At 41.7% G+C, this 19,013-nt stretch overlaps 1 protein-coding gene across 5 annotated transcripts; it reads left to right on the top strand.

Moving 5' to 3' along the window:
- Nucleotides 1–15: 15 nt before the first annotated feature.
- tmpoa (thymopoietin a) lies at nt 16–17,523 on the top strand. Of its 5 annotated transcripts, XM_084161785.1 has the most exons (9): nt 43–623; nt 8,599–8,716; nt 9,147–9,296; nt 9,532–9,647; nt 14,808–14,873; nt 15,024–15,239; nt 15,557–15,688; nt 16,061–16,164; nt 16,379–17,523. In XM_084161785.1, the coding sequence occupies exons 1-9, from the start codon at nt 393–395 to the stop codon at nt 16,728–16,730; spliced, it is 1,485 nt and encodes a 494-aa protein (XP_084017911.1). In that variant the 5' UTR covers nt 43–392; the 3' UTR covers nt 16,731–17,523. The 5 variants fall into 5 exon arrangements, with proteins under 5 accessions (XP_084017915.1, XP_084017912.1, XP_084017913.1 ...); XM_084161786.1 differs by lacking the exon at nt 15,557–15,688 and having other exon boundaries at nt 18–623; XM_084161787.1 differs by lacking the exon at nt 15,557–15,688 and having other exon boundaries at nt 38–623; nt 15,024–15,122.
- The last annotated feature ends 1,490 nt before the right edge of the window (nt 17,524–19,013 follow it).

The raw sequence follows: 19,013 nt of genomic DNA, 5'->3' as shown, positions 1-19,013 counted from the left end.
CAGGGCAGTGGTTTTACACACAGATGGTTCCATTCTCACCCCATAGCTGTGTTCTCAGCGCGTTGGTTCCTTCAATGTTGGCAGAGGGCTGGTGTCCTAGCAAGCTAGCAGATATTAGTATGATAGCCCAAACCCACGTAGTTCAAATGGGAGGTTTGTCTTGTGTTTAGCGCTTTCACATATTCATTCTACTGAGAAGAGCTTTACAAAAGAGGAACCACAACGAGTAAGCTAACTTGCTAAAATTGATACAGGAAGCTTGAAGTATCAAGTTTATGTACACGGGTAGTTTTGCAGATTTAATCCAACGAGGCGCTAGTTAGCTAACATAGCCAGCTAAATACTTCATTTTGTTGTTACCGAGGCGGAGTTGCTTTTTCATAGCGAGCAACATGCCGGAATATCTGGATGACCCATCTGTTCTCACCAAAGATAAACTCAAGAGCGAGCTTTTGGCCAACAATGTTGCTCTCCCGACCGGAGACCAGCGAAAGGACGTTTATGTACAGCTGTATCTTAAAAACTTGACCGTGCAGAACAAGAAGATCCCTTCTACAGACGCCTTTTCTAGCGATGAGGAGTTGCCAGTCCCCGTAGTCTCAAACAAAAGTCGCTCGGGCAGGGTGAGTTGAGATTTTTCTTTCCCGCGCGCGAATATAATATTTGTAACAATGTTTCCAGTGTGAATTCTGCAAGTACATTTTTGAAGGAAAGACGTTATTGTTTTGTAGTGTGTTTTTAATCTCCCTTATCGATGTGTTTTGGACTTCTATGTAATTACATTTAATGTAAGATTGTTTTAAATGCCTACAATTAAAATATCCATATTTTCAATTACAGCGAGTTCCATCTCGTTTAAATATAAAAACAAACACATGTTGGCTTTATTGTATTACAAATAAGATGTAAGTTTCCCGCTTAAAATATCTGCCACTGCTGAATGCTTTATCTTGCCAGGTCGCAGTTGTAAATGAGAACTTGTTCTCAACTGGCTAACTGGTTAAAGGTAAAATAAAAAATGCATCATTATAGAAACATTTTATCGCCACACATTTTTGTGCATACTATCTAAACATTTCGAGATATGTAAGTAAACATGGCCATACTAACTCGAAATTTAGATAGTTGAACATACAGTGCCTTCAGAAAGTATTCATACCCCTTGATTTATTCCACATTTGTTGTTACAGCCTGAATTCAAAATTGATCAAATAGATTTTTTCCCCACACCCATCTACACAATACCCCGTAATGACAGTGAAAACGTGTTTTTAGAAATGTTTGCAGATGTATTTAAAATTAAATACAGAAATATCAAATGTACATAAGTATTCACACCCCTGATGCATGTTAGCATCACTTTTGGCAGCGATTACAGCTGAGTTTTTCTGGATACATTTCCAAGAGCTTTTCACACCTGGATTGTACAATATTTGCACATTCTTTTTGAAATTCTTCAAGCTCTGTCAAGTTGGTTGTTGATCATTGCTAGACAGCCATTTTCAAGTCTTGCCGTAGATTTAAGTCAAAACTGTAACTCGGCTACTCGATGTCATCTTGGTAAGCAACTGACCTTGTGTTTTAAAGGCGCTACATGGTCAATCTGACGTCTGCGTTGCCTGTACAGCATTTACGGTGATACGGCCTCTGCAGAAGTCAGGGCATTCATAGTTCTTGCACTTCACAAGCAGGGGAGCGCTGTTGTCAAGGAAGTGAGTTTGTGTTTATACAGGACCTACTGCACCCACCTATTGTCAACCAATCGTGTCAATACAGAGCCCTCCTCATTGTTAACAAAATTTGGGAGGTGCAAGGTGATGCGGTACTGAGCTAAATTTGGCCTCTGCATGCTCTCGGAAGCTCCGCAAATGCCTCCCACTACATTTTGGATCAAGCATAAATTGGCTTTTAGGTTATTGTCCTGCTGAAATGTGAATTTGTCTCCCAGTGTCTTTTGGAAAGCAGACTGAAACAAGTTTTCCTCAATGATTTTGCCTGTGCGTAGCTCTATTTTGTTTATTTTTATTTAAAAATACTCCCTAGTCCTTGCTGATTACAAACATACCCATAACATGATGCAGCCACCACCATGCTTGAAAATATGAAAAGTGGTACTCAGTGATGTTGGATTTGCCCCAAACATAAGACTTGGTATTCAGGACATAAAATACATTTCTTTGTCACATTTTATGCAGTTCTACTTTAGTACCTTATTGCAAACAGGATGCATGTTTTGGAATGTTTTTTATTCTGTACAGGATTCCTTCTTTTCAGTCTGTCATTTCGGTTAGTATTGTGAAATAACTACAATGTTGTTGATCCATCCTCAGTTGTCACAGCCATTAAACTCTGTAACTGTTTTAAAGTCACAATTGGCCTCATGGTGAAATCCCTGAGTGTTTTCCTTCCTCTCCGGCAACTGAGTTAGGAAGGACGCCTGTATCTTTGTAGTGACTGGGTGTATTGATACACCATCCAAATTGTAATGAATAAATTCATGCTCAAAGCGATATATTCAATGTTTGCTTCTTTTATTTTTACCCATCTACCAATAGGTGCATTTCTTTGTGAAGCATTGGAAAACCTCCCTGGTCTTTGTGGTTGAATCTGTTTGAAATTGACTACTCGACTGAGGAAACTCACAGATAGTTGCATGTGTAGGGTACAGGGTTGTGGGTTCGATAAAATAATGTATGCGCTAACTGTAAGTCGCTCTGGATAAGAGCGTCTGCTAAATGACTAAAATGTAAATGTACAGAGAGGTAGTCATAAAAAAAATGTTTAACACTATAATTGCACACAGTCCATGTAACTTATTATGTGACTTGTTAAGCTAAGTTTTACTCCTGAACTTATTTAGGCTTGCCATAACAAAGGGTTTTAATACTTATTGACTCAAGACATTTCAGCTTTTCATTTTTTATGAGTTTTTAAAAAAATGTCTAAAAACATAATTCCACTTTGACATTATGGGGTTTTGTATATACAGTTGAAGTCGGAAGTTTACATACACCTTAGCCAAATACATTTAAACTCAGTTTTTCACAATTCCTGACATTTAATCCTAGTAAAAATTCCCTGTCTTAGGTCAGTTAGGATCACCACTTTATTTTAAGAATGTGAAATGTCAGAATAGTAGTAGAGTGATTTATTTCAGCTTTTATTTCTTTCATCACATTCCCAGTGGGTCAGAAGTTTACATACACTCAATTAGTATTTGGTAGCATTGCTTTAAATTGTTTAACTTGGATCAAACGTTTCGGGTAGCCTTCCTCAAGCTTCCCACAATAAGTTGGGTGAATTTTGGCCCATTCCTCCTGACAGAGCTGGTGTAACTGAGTCAGGTTTGTAGGCCTCCTTGCTCGCACACACCTTTTCAGTTCTGCCCACACATTTTCTATAGGATTGAGGTCAGGGCTTGGTGATGGCCACTCCAATACCTTGACTTTGTTGTCCTTAAGCCATTTTGGCACAACTTTGGAAGTATGCTTGGGGTCATTGTCCATTTGGAAGACCCATTTGCGACCAAGCTTTAACTTCCTGACTGATGTCTTGAGATGTTGCTTCAATATATCCACATAATTTTCCTTCCTCATGATGCCATCAATTTTGTGAAGTGCACCAGTCCCTCCTGCTGCAAAGCACCCCCACAGCATGATGCTGCCACCCCCGTGCTTCACAGTTGGGATGGTGTTATTCGGCTTGCAAGCGCCCCCTTTTTCCTCCAAACATAACGATGGTCATTATGGGCAAACAGTTGTATTTTTGTTTCATCAGACCAGAGGACATTTCTCCAAAAAGTAAGATCTTTGTCCCCATGTGCAGTTGGACTCTGGCTTTTTTATGGTGGTTTTGGAGCAGTGGCTTCTTCCTTGCGGAGCGGCCTTTCAGGTTATGTCGATATAGGACTCATTTTACTGTGGATATAGTTACTTTTGTACCCGTTTCCTCCAGCATCTTCACAAGGTCCTTTGCTATTGTTCTGGGATTGATTTGCACATTTCACACCAAAGTACATTCATCTCTAGGAGACAGAACGCGTCTCCTTCCAGAGCGGTATGATGGCTGTGTGGTCCCATGGTGTTTATACTTGCGTACTATTGTTTGTACAGATGAACGTGATACCTTCAGGCGTTTGGAAATTGCTCCCAAGGATGAACCAGACTTGTGGAGGTCTACCATTTTTTTCTGAGGTCTTGGCTGATTTATTTAGATTTTCCCATGATATCAAGCAAAGAGGCACTGAGTTTGAAGGTAGGCCTTGAAATACATCCACAGGTACACCTCCAATTGACTCAAATGATGATTAGCCTATCAGAAGCTTCTAAAGCCATGAGATAATTTTCTGGAATTTCCAAGCTGTTTAAAGGCACAGTCAACTTAGTGTATGTAAACTTCTGACCCACTGGAATTGTGATACAGTGAATTATAAGTGAAATAATCTGTCTGTAAACAATTGTTGGAAAAATTACTTGTGTCATGCACAAAGTAGATGTCCTAACTGTCATGCCAAAACTGAAGTTTGTTAACAAGAAATTTGTGGAGTGGTTGAAAAACAAGTTTTAATGACTCCAACCTAAGTGTATGTAAACTTACGACTTCAACTGTAGGCCAGTGACACATCTCAATTTAGTCCATTTTAAATTCTGGCTCTAATACAACAAATAGTGGAAAAAGGCAAGGGGTGTGAATACTTTCTGAAGGCACTGTACCTGTTAATGAAATGTCAGACTAGAATGGCAGTTTTTTAAAACTCAACTCTACAGTGTGTTGTCAATTATCAAGGTAACACCTGCTACCTTCATGTGTAACAGTCTGGGTGTTTTTCCTAATCCACCAAGCCCCCCTTTCTTCTTTGGGTAAGTTGCGGGGCGGCTTTAATTAACTGATATTTGTGGATTTTTCTAAGCAAAGCATTTATGAATGAAACAGCTGTTCTTAGACCGTTATGGTTAGTGTACTGTATAGTAGGCCTACACAATTGGAATGCATTGTATGCGTGCTTCAAATAAAAATGTATTCAGGTGCACACACCTTGTCGCCCTGCATCAGTCTTGAATGACTGAATGAAAGTGACTTTCTGTCACACGGATAACAACTTTTGTTGTTCACACTAGTCTTCATACATTGAGGTAAGGTTAACGTCACCTCACCTGTATTTGCTCAGTTTTAGGTTAGGGAATACATAGAACCATTGACATTTATTGAGAGGTGTGGACAGTGAGAATATCAATCACTTTGTCTTCTGCCAACAGAAACACACTGAAACTTGATGGGTTGCAGCTTGCCTCAAAGGGCCTTTTTAGTGGCTCTCTATCCAATTCTATCCTTGTCTGTAGTAGTCAGACTAGTGTCACTAGAGCTGCTTTTAGCAACACTGGTGTATTTACGTACTCTAGAGTTGCTTCCGATTGTATTGGGTTGCACAAAAGAAGTCAGCGGGAAGCCAGAAGTTAAATCAAATTCAATTTCAACTTACTGTGCTGGTGGGCAGGACGGTTTGTCATTATGAAGGGGGGGAATTTGAGACTAAAGACAACAGACCCACGTTTGGAAAGTATTTTTAATAATATGTTATTTTAGATATTTTGTCTCAAATTCTCCCCGTTATAATGACCAAACGTCCTGCCCACCGATACAGTAAGTTGAAATTGAATTTTATTTGACTTCCCGTGGACTGTTTTTATGCATCGCAATACAATAGGAAGCAACGATGGTTTATGCAAATACACCGGCGTTGCTTAAAGCAGCTAGTGTCACTATAGTATTGAAAATGAGTCAAGTGGAATGTATGGAAGGGATGGAGCTGGACCTGATACGTTTTGTTTATGTTGGGGGGAGTAGCCTATGTATGAAGAGAAAAGGAACTTCAAGGAGTTTTGAGTGTGCTGGAATTGGGATTAAAGAAGAGGAAATGGGATTGAAGAAGAGGAAATGGGATTGAAGGAAATCGAGGCTCCTGGTGTGGTGGATAGAGCTATTTTCCTACTGGGTTTGGTCTCTTTATTGAGGAAATACTTTCCCTGGAAGAGGAATGTGTGCACAGACTATCACTACACAGATGTGTGTGGTTAACTGTGTGAATTGTGTGCGACAAGTGGGGGTGTGTAGGCTAGTACTTTTTTCATTAGATTTAATTGCTATCGTAGCGGTGCTCTTCCTGATGTTTTCATACAGTCACCTGACTCCCAGGCATGTCTGTCTGTGTGATTATAGTTTACTGATTAAGCTTAGGAAGCGTTTGAGGCAAACATCCACTGGCACACTCAGAACAGTACTGTTTTTCTCTCCTGAGGTTTAGTTCAACTAAGGTTGAATGGTTTATTGTCATTGAGTTTTTCGCTTGCAGCGGTCATGAGGACCACAGATATGAAAACGTATGTCTGCCATAACGGTGATTAACCATATGCACATCATCATTATTCACAGCCTAGCAGTTTGTTATAGTTTACCCCTAAAGCCACACAAAATAGTCAGTTTCACTATTACATCACCAAGCCACGATTTCTGAGTATAAACAACCACTCAGTCTGACTGAGAGCATTGTGAAAATCTAGGCGATCATGTGACTGACTAAACTATGTTAATCCATATTGTTCAGCAATGCATTGATGCAATGTTAATTCCATGTAATTTAAACCTCTAGTCTACAACCCTTCTGCAAGTAGCCTAGCGCAAAACAAAAAGCACAGGGATTGGCTGGTCCTTGGGGCTAGCCATGAGCTGAGTGTGTGGACACAGAGAGGAAGAAAAGTGAGGGAACAAACTGGAAGTCTGGAACTTTTTTCTTTTTTTTCTCCCCCCTCCTTTCTTCATTGGAATGCTGTGATAATGAAATGCGCTCAGCTGGGCTGAGATCCAGCTCCAACTTTACTGAGGCCTACAGTGAGGAGTCTCATAGAGGCTAGTGGGAAAATGATAGCTGCTGAATCCCGCTCTGTCTGTCTGGGATTCTCTCCCGGTCTTTCTCTCTCTCCTTACTACTCCCACCCCATCACATGTTCCATGGACTGGAGAACCATGGCAGAGTTCCAATGGAATGTGGCAAGAACCATAGAAAAAGTTAGAACTTCCCAATTCCTGCCACTTTTTTGCTTGCATCATTATAAGTTAGTCAGCCAGACTATTCCCAACTCCTACATGTTGAACTGACCATGGCAGAGATGTTAAGGAATTTCATTAATTTGTTATCAGAGGGGGAGTATTCCTAAACAAATTAGGCCGACATGCTTTATAAAATGAAATGTCTTACCGTCAGTACCATTTTTACATTGAGTTGAATCCAAAACTCATTGGATGGTGCTATATTATCATGGCTGGTGTGTTTGCTTCAAACAAACAGATTCTAGACTAAAGAGCAAACTGAGTAGCTGCGTGACCGGATTCTCTGGACTTCCTGATAGCTAAACAACTGTACCTTATGCGCATTTGCTACTTTAAGTACAAGGCACAACAGACTACTCTGGCAAATTTCAATGATGTGCTGTCTATCAAATCGTGCGGTGTTGCATGATCATTGAAAAGCTAAATAATAGTTATGTTATTTATGGTTAAAACAGTCCCCCCCCCAATTCATCAGGGCATGGACTCTACAAGGTGTCGAAAGCATTCCTCAGGAATGCTGGCCCATGTTAACTTCAATGCTTCCCACAGTTGTGTCAAGTTGGCTGGATGTCCTTTGGGTGGTGGACCATTCTTGATAAACACGGGAAACTATTGAGCTTCAAAAACCCAGCAGCGTTGCAGTTGTTGACACAAACTGGTGCGCCTTGCACCTACAACCGCACCCTGTTCAAAGGCACTTCAATATTTTGTCTTGCCCATTAGACCAATCCATGTCTCAAGCCTTAAAAATCCCTTGTTAACCTTTCTCCTCCCCTTCATCTACACTGATTTGAAGTGTATTTAACAAGTGACATCGATAAGGGATCATAGCCTTCACCTGGTCAGTCTGTCGTTGAAAGAGCAGGTGTCCTTAATGTTTTGTACACTCAGTGTATATGATGCATGTCTTGCATTAGGCAAACATATATTTCTGATGATTCATCTAAGCGGTGACTTGTTTCTTTACGAGCAGAGTTTATCAATCTCACGATGGTTTAGGTCAGGAGATGGCGTTTAAACTAGCTCTGCTGATAATTAGTGTGTGATTAGAAACCTGTTAAGGGGTTTAACATCTGGGGTGTTGCTTGCTAAAGCAGCCCAGGGAGCTGGGTAAAGCATACACTAATCTAAAGATCAGTCAACGCCCGCATACACACACACACTGCAGATTTACAAAACCAATACAAAGAGGTCATCTGGACATTCCAGTTTGTGGATTTCAAATGTTAAACCCTGTAATGTTCAGGCATGTTCAGTAGCACAACAGGGATTTCTTTGCTTTGCTTCTTTGGATTTGTGTTTAGGTGAGCTGCAGCACAAATCGAATCAGACCTTTTATTTGAAGTGCATTAAAGGAACTCAAAGAAATATAATTACTGGAACGAGCATTCCCATTCAAGTCATCGTTCGGTGATGGGTGGTAGGCTAATTCTGTGACTATAGATCTCAACACTTCACGTTACACCAATCTGACCTCTGATCCCTCTTTCACAGAAAGCCACGAGGAAAACAGACAAGCCTCGGCCGGAGGACCTGGATGTGACTGAGCTGACCAGTGAGGGCCTGAAGGACGAGCTGCTCAAGTATGGAGTCAACGTAGGACCCATCGTGGGTGAGTCAGTCAGTCTGCTAGTTCCTTTTTAAAAGGCATTGTTTTTAGAAAACATTGGGTTCATTCTGTGTTATTATCGAGTCTATAATCGCCTGTTATTACCTGTTGATTGTATGGTAGGTGGAATATGTATGTAATTGTGCTGTGCTCCTGTGTCCAGTCCATGTAAATAAAACGAATTGGTTCAATTTCTTTGGTCCAGACAAATAATGCCTTCTATATTTCTGCAGAAGGGAATTAATAGAGTTGTATTGAATTTATTTTAATAATGGCCATTATTGTTGCAGACTTCATTAGTTTATTAATACAGTTGTGTTGAATTCATTTGAAAAATGTCTGAACTTTTGGCAGCCTCCACCCATAAACTGTATGAGAAGAGGGATTAATATAGTTCTATTGAATTTATTTGAATGTCTTGTTGTCATGGCAGCCACAACCCGTAAGCTGTATGAGAGAAGGCTCCAGAAGCTGTTGGACCATGGTCCTCCTGAGACCGTGACTCTACCGATGGTCATCACTCAGGTAGACAGCAACCACAACGGCAACTCTGACTCAGACCGCTACAGCGACAAGGAGGAAGGTAAGAAACGTAACACTCAGTCATCCTCTTTCTTAGACCAGGTTTATTACAGATTCAAATCAGATTCATCTCGGCAGTTGACACATTAGATTACACATGAGATCTTTTTTTTCTGAGATGCCTACTTGCAAACCAAATTGGCCCTCTGGGATAATACGAATCATGGATTGATTGGTTGGTTAATAGACTGAATGACAGAGCATGACATTGATGGAAATTGTGTGTATGTGTTTAGAGGTGACGACAGTCCCAGAACCAGAGCCAGTCACAGTCCCCGTGGTGGAGAGACCTGTCAGAAGCAGAGGGAAGACCCCAGTCACCACCAGGACCCGCAGCAGCCAGCACAACCGGGTGAGTCCCTCTTTATTTAATCAGGGGACAAAAGCACATCCTCACGTTAGGCCAACTTCATGGTTTGCATTCCTTCAAAGCTCGCCATACAGAATGTGTTGAAATCTGAGTTAAATAGCATGCATATCTCAAGTTGTGATTTGTCCCCAAGTGCTACACATTTGGCAATGATTAGTAGTCACATTAGAGGCTATAGGATGCGCAGCGGCACATCTGGGGTCGGTTAAACCTGTCTCTAATATATTATTGAGAGAGAGGAGGTGTGTCCTTTATGAGACACCTTATAGGGGTGGAAGTTACGTGTCTGTGGAAAACGAAGCACCAAATGTGTCTGTCTGCTGGGAGTTAGTGCAGCAGGCTTTGATTTCACAACCTGCCACATTTACATTTACATTTACATCATTTAGTTGATGCTCTTATCCAGAGCGACTTACAAATTGGTACATTCAACTTATGATAGCAAGTGGGACAACCACTTTTTTTCTCCTTTTTTTTGTGGGGGAGGTGGGGGTAGAAGGATTGCTTTATACTATTCCAGGTATTCCTTAAAGAGGTAGGGTTTCAAGTGTCTCCGGAAGGTGGTCAGTGACTCCGCTGTCCTGGCGTCGTGGGGGAGCTTGAATGAATTGGATTAGCTTGTTTTCTCTAAGGCCACTATTTATTTTCCCTCTCTTTCACACTCTCTATCCCCCTTTCATTCTTTCCTCACAAGAACATACTTAAAAGCCCCTGCTTAATATTTTTTTCTTCACAAAACCTATCGTTTAAGTGTTTTTTAAATGTTTTTAAGCCCTTTTACTTTTCTCCTCCTGGTTTCTTGATACTTTGGGAGGTGTTGGTGCCATCTGGTGTCGAAATTCAGAACGTCCCAGATGGTAACCTACTCAACTGAAGCTGTGGATATTATAGCTGTGGATATTATAAAGGGATGGTTTGAGATTTTGTAAATGAAGCCCTGTATCTACTACCTCAAGCTAGCTGTTCCTGTGTGCTTCCAGTCATGAGCTAACTCTAGTTAGCATTGTCTCGCACCTCTAACTTCCTTCATACTGGACGCATAGACAGAATGGTATCCCAGAGTTCATCTGACTCTGGGGAAGTCGATGGGCTTCATTGCCAAAATCTCAAACTATCCCTTTAAAACATGTGTGTGCACTGCCAACTTTACTCACTGAAGTTGTGGACTTGGCTTTATAAGGCGTGTTCGTGAAGAGGTGGAAGGTCGGGTGTTCTGAGAAAAGTGTGTGTTTAGATCTATGCTCCAGACGATGATGATGATGATGATGATCTTGAGGAAGAACATCCTGTGTTAAACATAAAGAGACCATCGAGGAGGTCGTCTCGTGGAGTCGACCAGATGGTCCCTGCCAGCGATGATACTGTAATATACACTGAACCTATCCATCTCCCTTGGTTTGTGGTGCACTGGAGAAGTGTTCAGCTTGATAATCACCTTTTTTGTGGATGGTGTTAGTCATGTTATATATTTAAGGTTTATTTGGAATTGTACACATTTGCAGCTAAAAGCTGAATTGCAGCATACATAGGCCTAAGTAAGTAAAAAATAAAAAATGAGATGTAGTATACAATTAGTTAAGCAGCATTAAGCAGTCTCACAAAGTAAGGCATAGACCTATGTCTTCACTCACTGGGTTCTCTACAACCACTGTTGAATGTTATGTTTGGATTTGTTTGGGAAGGTACTCTTGTGTGGGTGGGTGTGTCCTCCCTTTCACCACATCACCTGGTGTCAGTGTCTTCCTCAGCTAGAGAGACCAATGAACACTGCACAGGTGGCAGGTCTCACCTTAAGCCTAGCTGCCTGATTGCCTCCATTATTACACCGCCGCCTCATGATCCTCCTCCTGCTCCAGGATGTCTCTGAGCTATCAGCTGGTGAGGTAGTTCTTCCCCCTCCCAGAGAGGCAAAGACCAAGGCACCTCTGCTTCTGGTGGGTTTGTGATCAATTGATATGGGTTTGTGATGTCCTGAGTAAACTTTCCACTGATCTCTTTGTCAGTCCCTCTATTTAACTTCCCTTCGCCTCGCTCTCCCCGTCTGTCATGTTCCAGGAAGTCCCTAAGGAACCTAAGCCTATACTGGCAGACAAGCCAAGCTCTAAGCCCTCTCCCTTACTGCAGGGCCTAGCCCATGCCCAGTCCCAGTCGACTAGGACTTACCATCAGGAGGTTGTTCTAACAGCCACGGCTGAGTCTCCCTCACCCAGACAGACTCAGGTACCTGTAGGTTCCCAGCTCAGGTGGTGGGGTTCACTATGGTTACTTGTCACTCACTGGTGCTATGAATGGTTGTTGTGTTCATGGCACATAGTCACAGTGGTGTCTCATAGTCATAGTAAGATATTTTGGACTGTGCCATTATGGATATATATTTGTTTTCTTATTGCCAAACCTTAATGTTGAAGAGCCACTCACCCACCTGATGTTTTGGCTATTTAGTCTAGTACTCTAAAGTCTCTACTGTGTCTAACCCTCCTCAGTCTGTCCCTGACCGAGCCTTCCCCCTGAATGTGAATGCTGCTGTGCTCTGGGTCCCCAAAGGCAAACCCAGCAGCCCCCCAGTCAAGACCCCCAGCCACGGTGTCCCTGAAGGCCACAGAGGTCCGGAGAGCCACCGCTCCCTCAATCCCAGGCAGACTAGTAGAAAGGTGCTTTCCTTGCCTACCTCACTTACTGGGAGATAGAAATAGCCTTTTGGTCAATCACTAGGAACTATAAATGATTTGTTCCATTTTAACAATGGTTTGTTAGTCTACATTTTTATGTATACATTTGTGTGTGGGCACACTTTACTAACTTTGTTGGTTTTGATGTGCTTCTCGCCTGTGCGACTTAACGTTAACTACGGAGACACAAGATTATGTAATTAGATAGTTGAGAGCGCCGCCTTCTTCAGAATCAGGATGTCTGTCCCAAGATGGAAGTGAGGTGTGGCATTAGATTGAGTTTATTAGTCACATGTACAGGGATGCAGATGTAATTGCAGGGTACAGTGAAATCTCATGAAATAACAGTGCATGTCAAAATAAATTAAAAATATAAAATAAAAGAGAAGTGACTATAAGAGAAAAATATGGATAATAATATACACAATAATAATATACAACTGTAGCAATGATAAATGACCGTTGGGTGGTGGGGACAGGGGAAGAGTCCGTTGGGGAATGTCCATAGGGGGAGCAGCAGGGAGGGAGTGAGAAGTGAATGGAACAGTAATATATTTTATTTATATATATATATTTACGCTGTAACAATGATACATGTCCATTGGGTGTGGGTGGGGGCATGGTAAATGTTTGTTGGGGGGGTGAAGGAAGCGGGGAGAACAGACCATGGCTCGGGTGGCTGGGGTCTACGATTTATCTTCTTGGCCTGCTAACAGGCAGATGGAGGAAGTAGGGTGTCCAATCAAAAACGCATATTTTGACCAATTGGTATGTTAATTGTGTAGATACTCCTCTAAGAAAACCCATAGTCCAAACCTCATGTCTCTATCATAATCTGTTCAAAAGTTATTGGCGTTTCTACCTATGTCGGATGGCCCAAATTAGGGTGACTAAATCAATGGAGGCCAGAGAAAAAAGTGGTCATAACCAGGAAAATAGCATTGAGTCAGCTAGGCTGGTTGCTGTGCGAGAATTGAGGCTAAACGGACAGGTTCGCTGTTGAACTCATCTTTCTTCTCGAATCCGGAGGACATAAAACAATATAGAGATGGATATCATTTTTGAGACATGACAGAAGATTTCTCACAAAAACAAGCTTATCTCTGTGAAATGCATTTTATTTTCAATGCCTTTTAAATGTATCGTTTCATGCTAATTTAGCTTTTTGCGACCCGCAGAAACATCTTTGCAGACTACCACTACAACATGTAAAATCCTCAAAAGTTCCTGTGAGAAAGCGGCAGCGCTCTGTCAACGGAGCTCGGTGCTTATCGGATGTATTAGGTTACGAAATCCAACTTTTTGGATATGTTAGATGTTATGTTATAGAAAGACCCCACTGAACGATTCAGAACATGAAGAATCATATTTGTCTTGGTAAAATGTATTTTATAAAATAAGGAAGTGAAAGTTCATCACCAAACCGTGTTTTCACTCACTCTGGGCGGAGTGGGTGGGGTTGCCCAACCATGTTCCTGGAGAGCTACCCTCCTGTAGGTTTTCGCTCCAACCCCAGGTGTTACTAACCTGATTCATCTTATCAACCTGCTAATTATTAGAATCAGATGTGCTAGATTAGGGTTGGAGCAAAAACCTACAGGACGGTAGCTCTCCAGGAACAGGGTTGGGCCGTCCTGCCCTAGAGGAAGCCAAATGAGGGGTGTGGCAAGAGATACAGCGGAAACCAAATAGGAAGAGAGGAAGTAGGGGGAGACTGAGAGTAAAACTTAAGGAACTATGGAAGGTATTCCCACCGCTCCCATTTGATAGTTCTAGCTAGTCTCTAGTCTCAGTATTAAAGTGGATGAGCTACATGTCAATGTTCTGTTCCAATGGGCATATCTTGACGCCAGCCTGAATTGGTTTACTGAACATGGTTGGTTGATTTGATCGTCTTCGAACTGAGTTTGGATGGGTTCGGAACAATACCTACCATGTGTAAATGGCGAGTGCAGCACAAAGCAAAACACCTCGACTGTTTCAATTCAATGGACAAGTTTGACCTCTGGTGTAAGGAGAACTTCCTGGAAGATTTTTCTGCCACCAAGACCAAAGACCTTTTCATCCACTTCGAAAATCTGTTCTCGTGACTTGTATAATGTTTGTATCAGTCTTGTGTGTGTATTGTTTATATAATCCGAAATCCACAACTGGTCTTTCCCCTCTGTGAAAAAATAAAGCCATTCTCTTCTATTCTACTTCTAGCTGTGCTGTGAGGAGGATGGTGGTCTTCCTCTCACTCTGACTACTAAAGCTCCCAGTCATGAGCCAACCTCCCTACTCAATATAGCTCTTATGGAGGTTTGGGACATCTCTCACCTGCTTTAGTACTTGTGACATCACTCTGTTTTGGGTGATTTGTATGATTTTGATCTGTTCACAATTTGCTCAATGCTCTCTCCTGGGTCTGTATGGATATCAACCAACCTCTTCTATAACTGATATTTCTAATCCATATTTCTGGTAATCTCAGGAACCTGCACCAAGTGTCCATGCTCCAGTAGGACAGAGCATTAGACCCCTGAAACAATGGCCTCTGGTGGGTATAGGATCTTAATCACACTGTCCTCTTATACCCACTACTGTAATAATGCTCACTGGATTTTAAATGCACCTGTTTAAGTGATGGCCAAACTCTACTAGTATAGGATACTGATCCAGTGTGTTACTTACCCTCTCCATGTTAAAGGGGGTACTACAGGAAGTCTGCCCGCTCCTAGTAGCCAAGCCTTCCTCACTACCTCGTTTGTCTGGAAGTGACCCCTTTGCCTCCTTCACCGTCAGGCCTGTAAGCTACGTCTCACACACCCCCTCATCTCCATCTCCTCAAGTCCTGAAGGAACAACTGGAATCCCTATCATCTCTCTCTGCCAAGTTTGACATGCTGTCCAATCGCTTTACTCGGGTATACAGTTTACAGTATATTGTCCAATAGTTCTCAATAGAGTTCTGTTTTCCTCACAATGGTTTGTTGTGGTGGCACCTGGAAATTGGAACTTAATTGTGGAGTGAAAGGGATCTCACTGTTTTTCCTCAGACATGGTATAGTTGTAAACATATGGGTGATGATTATGAATGGGGCTACTGTAGTGTGTGTGTGTGGCGCACAGCTGTCTGCCTGTACTAGGACAGCTGCATGAAAGACAGCTGATGTGAGGGGAGTGAAAGAAGACTCTAACCTCCCCGGCTCTCACTAACACGCATGCAACTCTCTCTAACCAGCAGGACCAGCATGAGTCTAAAAATGAACTCCAACCTAAGTGGAAACAGCAGAAAAACACCCCCTTCCTCTCCTCGGTCACCCCAGTGAGGGGGCAGGGCAGTGTCACCTCCAGTATCTCTAAGGAGCCATGGGTACGAAAGTAATCCATTGCTATGCCTTATGCATGTATCGCCCAGGGTCTGTGCTGGTTCGTTTGTCAAGGCAGTATTATTCACAAGACAAGGTAATGGTGTTTGTGGTCAAATGGGTTGGTCACAAGCCTTAGGTTTACTGCTGGTGTGGTCACATGGGCATAGGACTGCAACAGGGCCACCTAATGGTCTTTAGGTGTACACACCCTCTAGCCTATTCCAAAAAGAATACCCCTCTAGCCCTTATCTGAATGTGGCGGTTTTGGCAATGACTTTGTAACACGCAAATGGAACAATGTCTCATCCTAACCCTAATCGCTCCTTGTCGGCCTCAACGTTTAAAGAATGTGTACTAAAATATGTGTGTTGCAGGTGGAGAAGATAGCAGCTGGTGAGCAGACACCCAGCAGGGTGGATGAGAAGGATGTCCTCAAGGAGATGTTCCCCTACGAGACCAACACTCCAACAGGAATCAAGTAAGACACACACACGTTATTCTATCAACATACAAAAACTTTTATAAATCCTTGTTATATCTGGCAGACTGCCACCCACAGTCTTGTCATTCCTATAAAGCAGTGTCCTGTAACTAATTTGTTAAGAGCTTGATAGTAATTCTTGCCTGATGGCAACTCAAATGTGTGAAATGTCACAATGAAACTCAACTTTATTCCTCTCCCATCCCTCTAGCGCAACCTGTCGGCGGCCCATCCGAGGTGCAGCCGGCAGGCCCCTAAAGTCTGGTGACCTGTGGACAGATGAGACTCTCCTGCGTTCCACCTCTAACTCTTCCTACTCAGAGAGCCGCACCGCCACCGTCCACAGAGTCACCACCCTGCCCCCCTCCACCAGGCTGGTAACGTCAGTGACGCCCCCTGCTGGCAAGGCCGTAGCACCACCCCGTGGCCTGCCTTTCTGGCTGAAGCTGCTGCTCCTCAGCGTTGTAGCTGGCTTCATATTCTTTGTCTACCAGACCATGGAGACCAATGCTATGGCCCCCTTTGGAGGGTCCTCCGATTCCACGCAGACCAGTGACAGTTAGGTTAGCAAGTAAGGCTGGATGACGGTGCTCTGGCAGCATAATGTTACTGCCACCATTTTCATCATCGTCATTGTCCCTCGCTTCCTTGGCATTCTTGTTTTTTTTTCTTCCCTTGTTTCTGTCACTTATAATTGGTTAAATGGTCTGGTAAGGTAGCCTAATCTGTATCAACACCTCATGAAGACGACAATGTCCAATATGATATATTGAACCTTGAAGATGACCACCGCTTCTCATTCTGAAATGACAATACTGTCTTCTGTTTGTTTCAGTTTGTCCTTTTCCCATCTCTGAGCCTGTGAGGCTGAGAGAAAGCCGGTCACACCACTCATCTCCAGATAACATACATACACCGATACAATGACTTCCAAATTATGTGAACTTGCTTTATATGGTCTATTGTTTTATTTCTCTGCATGGTGTAGTCGTATGATTGCATTTCCTTTAGTCTGTGCGAGAGAATTGCCTGTGTGTGTCAGGTATGTGTTTCACACAGTTTGCTTTTGTAATGCTGTTATTGAAATCTAATGCAGTTATTAGCAAAAACAGTCAGGAAAAGACTGAAGGAATTTCAACCAATTTTAATCAGTTTTTTCTTGATCTAACAATCTGTACAGCGGGTATGTGTGTGTGTGACAGGGATTCTTAAAACTCATGTACACATATAGCTCTTGTATGCCCCCGCACCGTTTTTTTTGTTTTTGTCTTTTATTTGATTGAAATGGTCTATGTAGCCTAATTAATAATGTATGTATTCATTGTAATAAATAATGGAATGTCCTCTCAATAAAACTGTTGATATTGTAATATGTAAGGATAATTTGTCTATTGTGGATCAGACTTTTTTGTTGTTACTAAACTTGAAACAATAATAATACATGGGATTTAAAGCGCCATTCAAAAAACCCAAGGACCCTGTACAGCAAAGAGAGTAAAACAAAACAAGGATAATACGACTATAGCTGCGAGCAGCAATGAACAGGGTTCACAGCATGAAAGAAAGGAAACAAGATCAGTTGGATAACAAAGCAAGCACTATCACGTAGAAACAATCAGTGAAAGCATTACCAAGTTTATCTCTCAATACCACAAGGAGGACGCAAGTGAAGTTAAGTCAAGTGCTGTAGGTTGGTTATCTTTGAGTGTAGCAGGTAATCATTCTTAAAGTCATTACTTAATGTATTGATTTTATATACCAATTCTGGGGTCAATTTGACTAATGGTTTATGTTAAGATTAGTTAAATATTTTCAGCGTTAGTGTAAATATTTGTTAGTGTAAATGATTTAAATCTGTTGGTACACTCCACATTAACGTTCCAAAATACTTCAATACACTCTCACAGCTGTAATACGCTGACTGTGCAAGCGGCAGGACTTCCGGTTTCAAATTTTCCAAAATGGGTCTACTTTTCACTACGTTCAGACCACATAATAGGTAACAAAATGTGATTATACAGATATACTAAAAGATATTTCACATTGTGCGTCTGCATAATTTAAATGTAACATTAATTTGCATTAGACCAAGTCCACTTGATCAATAGTTATTGCTCTAGTATCCTATGGCGCCAGTGTGCCAATGACATCTATAGTGTCACCAATTGGTCTGGTGCAGCCATCTAAGTTTGCAGTGACTTTATATTCACACAGCTTCTATGGGACATAAGGTTTACATACCACATTTCATTGCCCCATGTCCATCGGTTCAGTTCTTATAGCCCTGGTGTGATATGATTCCATCTAGTGCTGTAGCGTGGCCGACTATGAATGCAGCAACTAATCATTATCAAAGCCATTACACTGATGTAATGAGTTTAAATACAAAATCTGGAGTGAATCTGAAGCATGGTTCATGAGAAAAAGATGATTGCAGATTTTGAGCATTAGCGTTACAAATGCAGAGAATTAGTTAATAGTTTCCTTGTTTTTTGAGATGTCAATACCAAATTCAGTGTGGTTCATCTTAGGGACGTCCATGATAGTGATGACAAGTTTCAGATGGAGGAAATTTACAGTGGTTTAAATGGACACGTAAAATCTGTGATTTGTCAATAACTCAGCCACCTTTTTAACTCAGCTTTTCTCAAACTAAGTTAAGACTAGCCATGGGCATACATTCCAAATATGGTGTCATTTGGTCCTATGGTTCATGAAAAGAAGCATAGGAGCAAGAATGTTTAGCATATTAGCATATATACTGGTATAGTGTGAATGCATCAACATTATTTTCTCAAACTCTTTAAGGACTATTATGATGAGTACAAAGAACACATTTGGAGTGA

Source organism: Coregonus lavaretus, assembly GCF_964263955.1.
Source record: "Coregonus lavaretus genome assembly, chromosome: 5".
Classification (NCBI taxonomy): Eukaryota; Metazoa; Chordata; class Actinopteri; order Salmoniformes; family Salmonidae; genus Coregonus; species Coregonus lavaretus.
The sequence above is the reverse complement of the archived record's forward strand: the minus strand, read 5'-3'. Positions and strand labels throughout refer to the sequence as shown.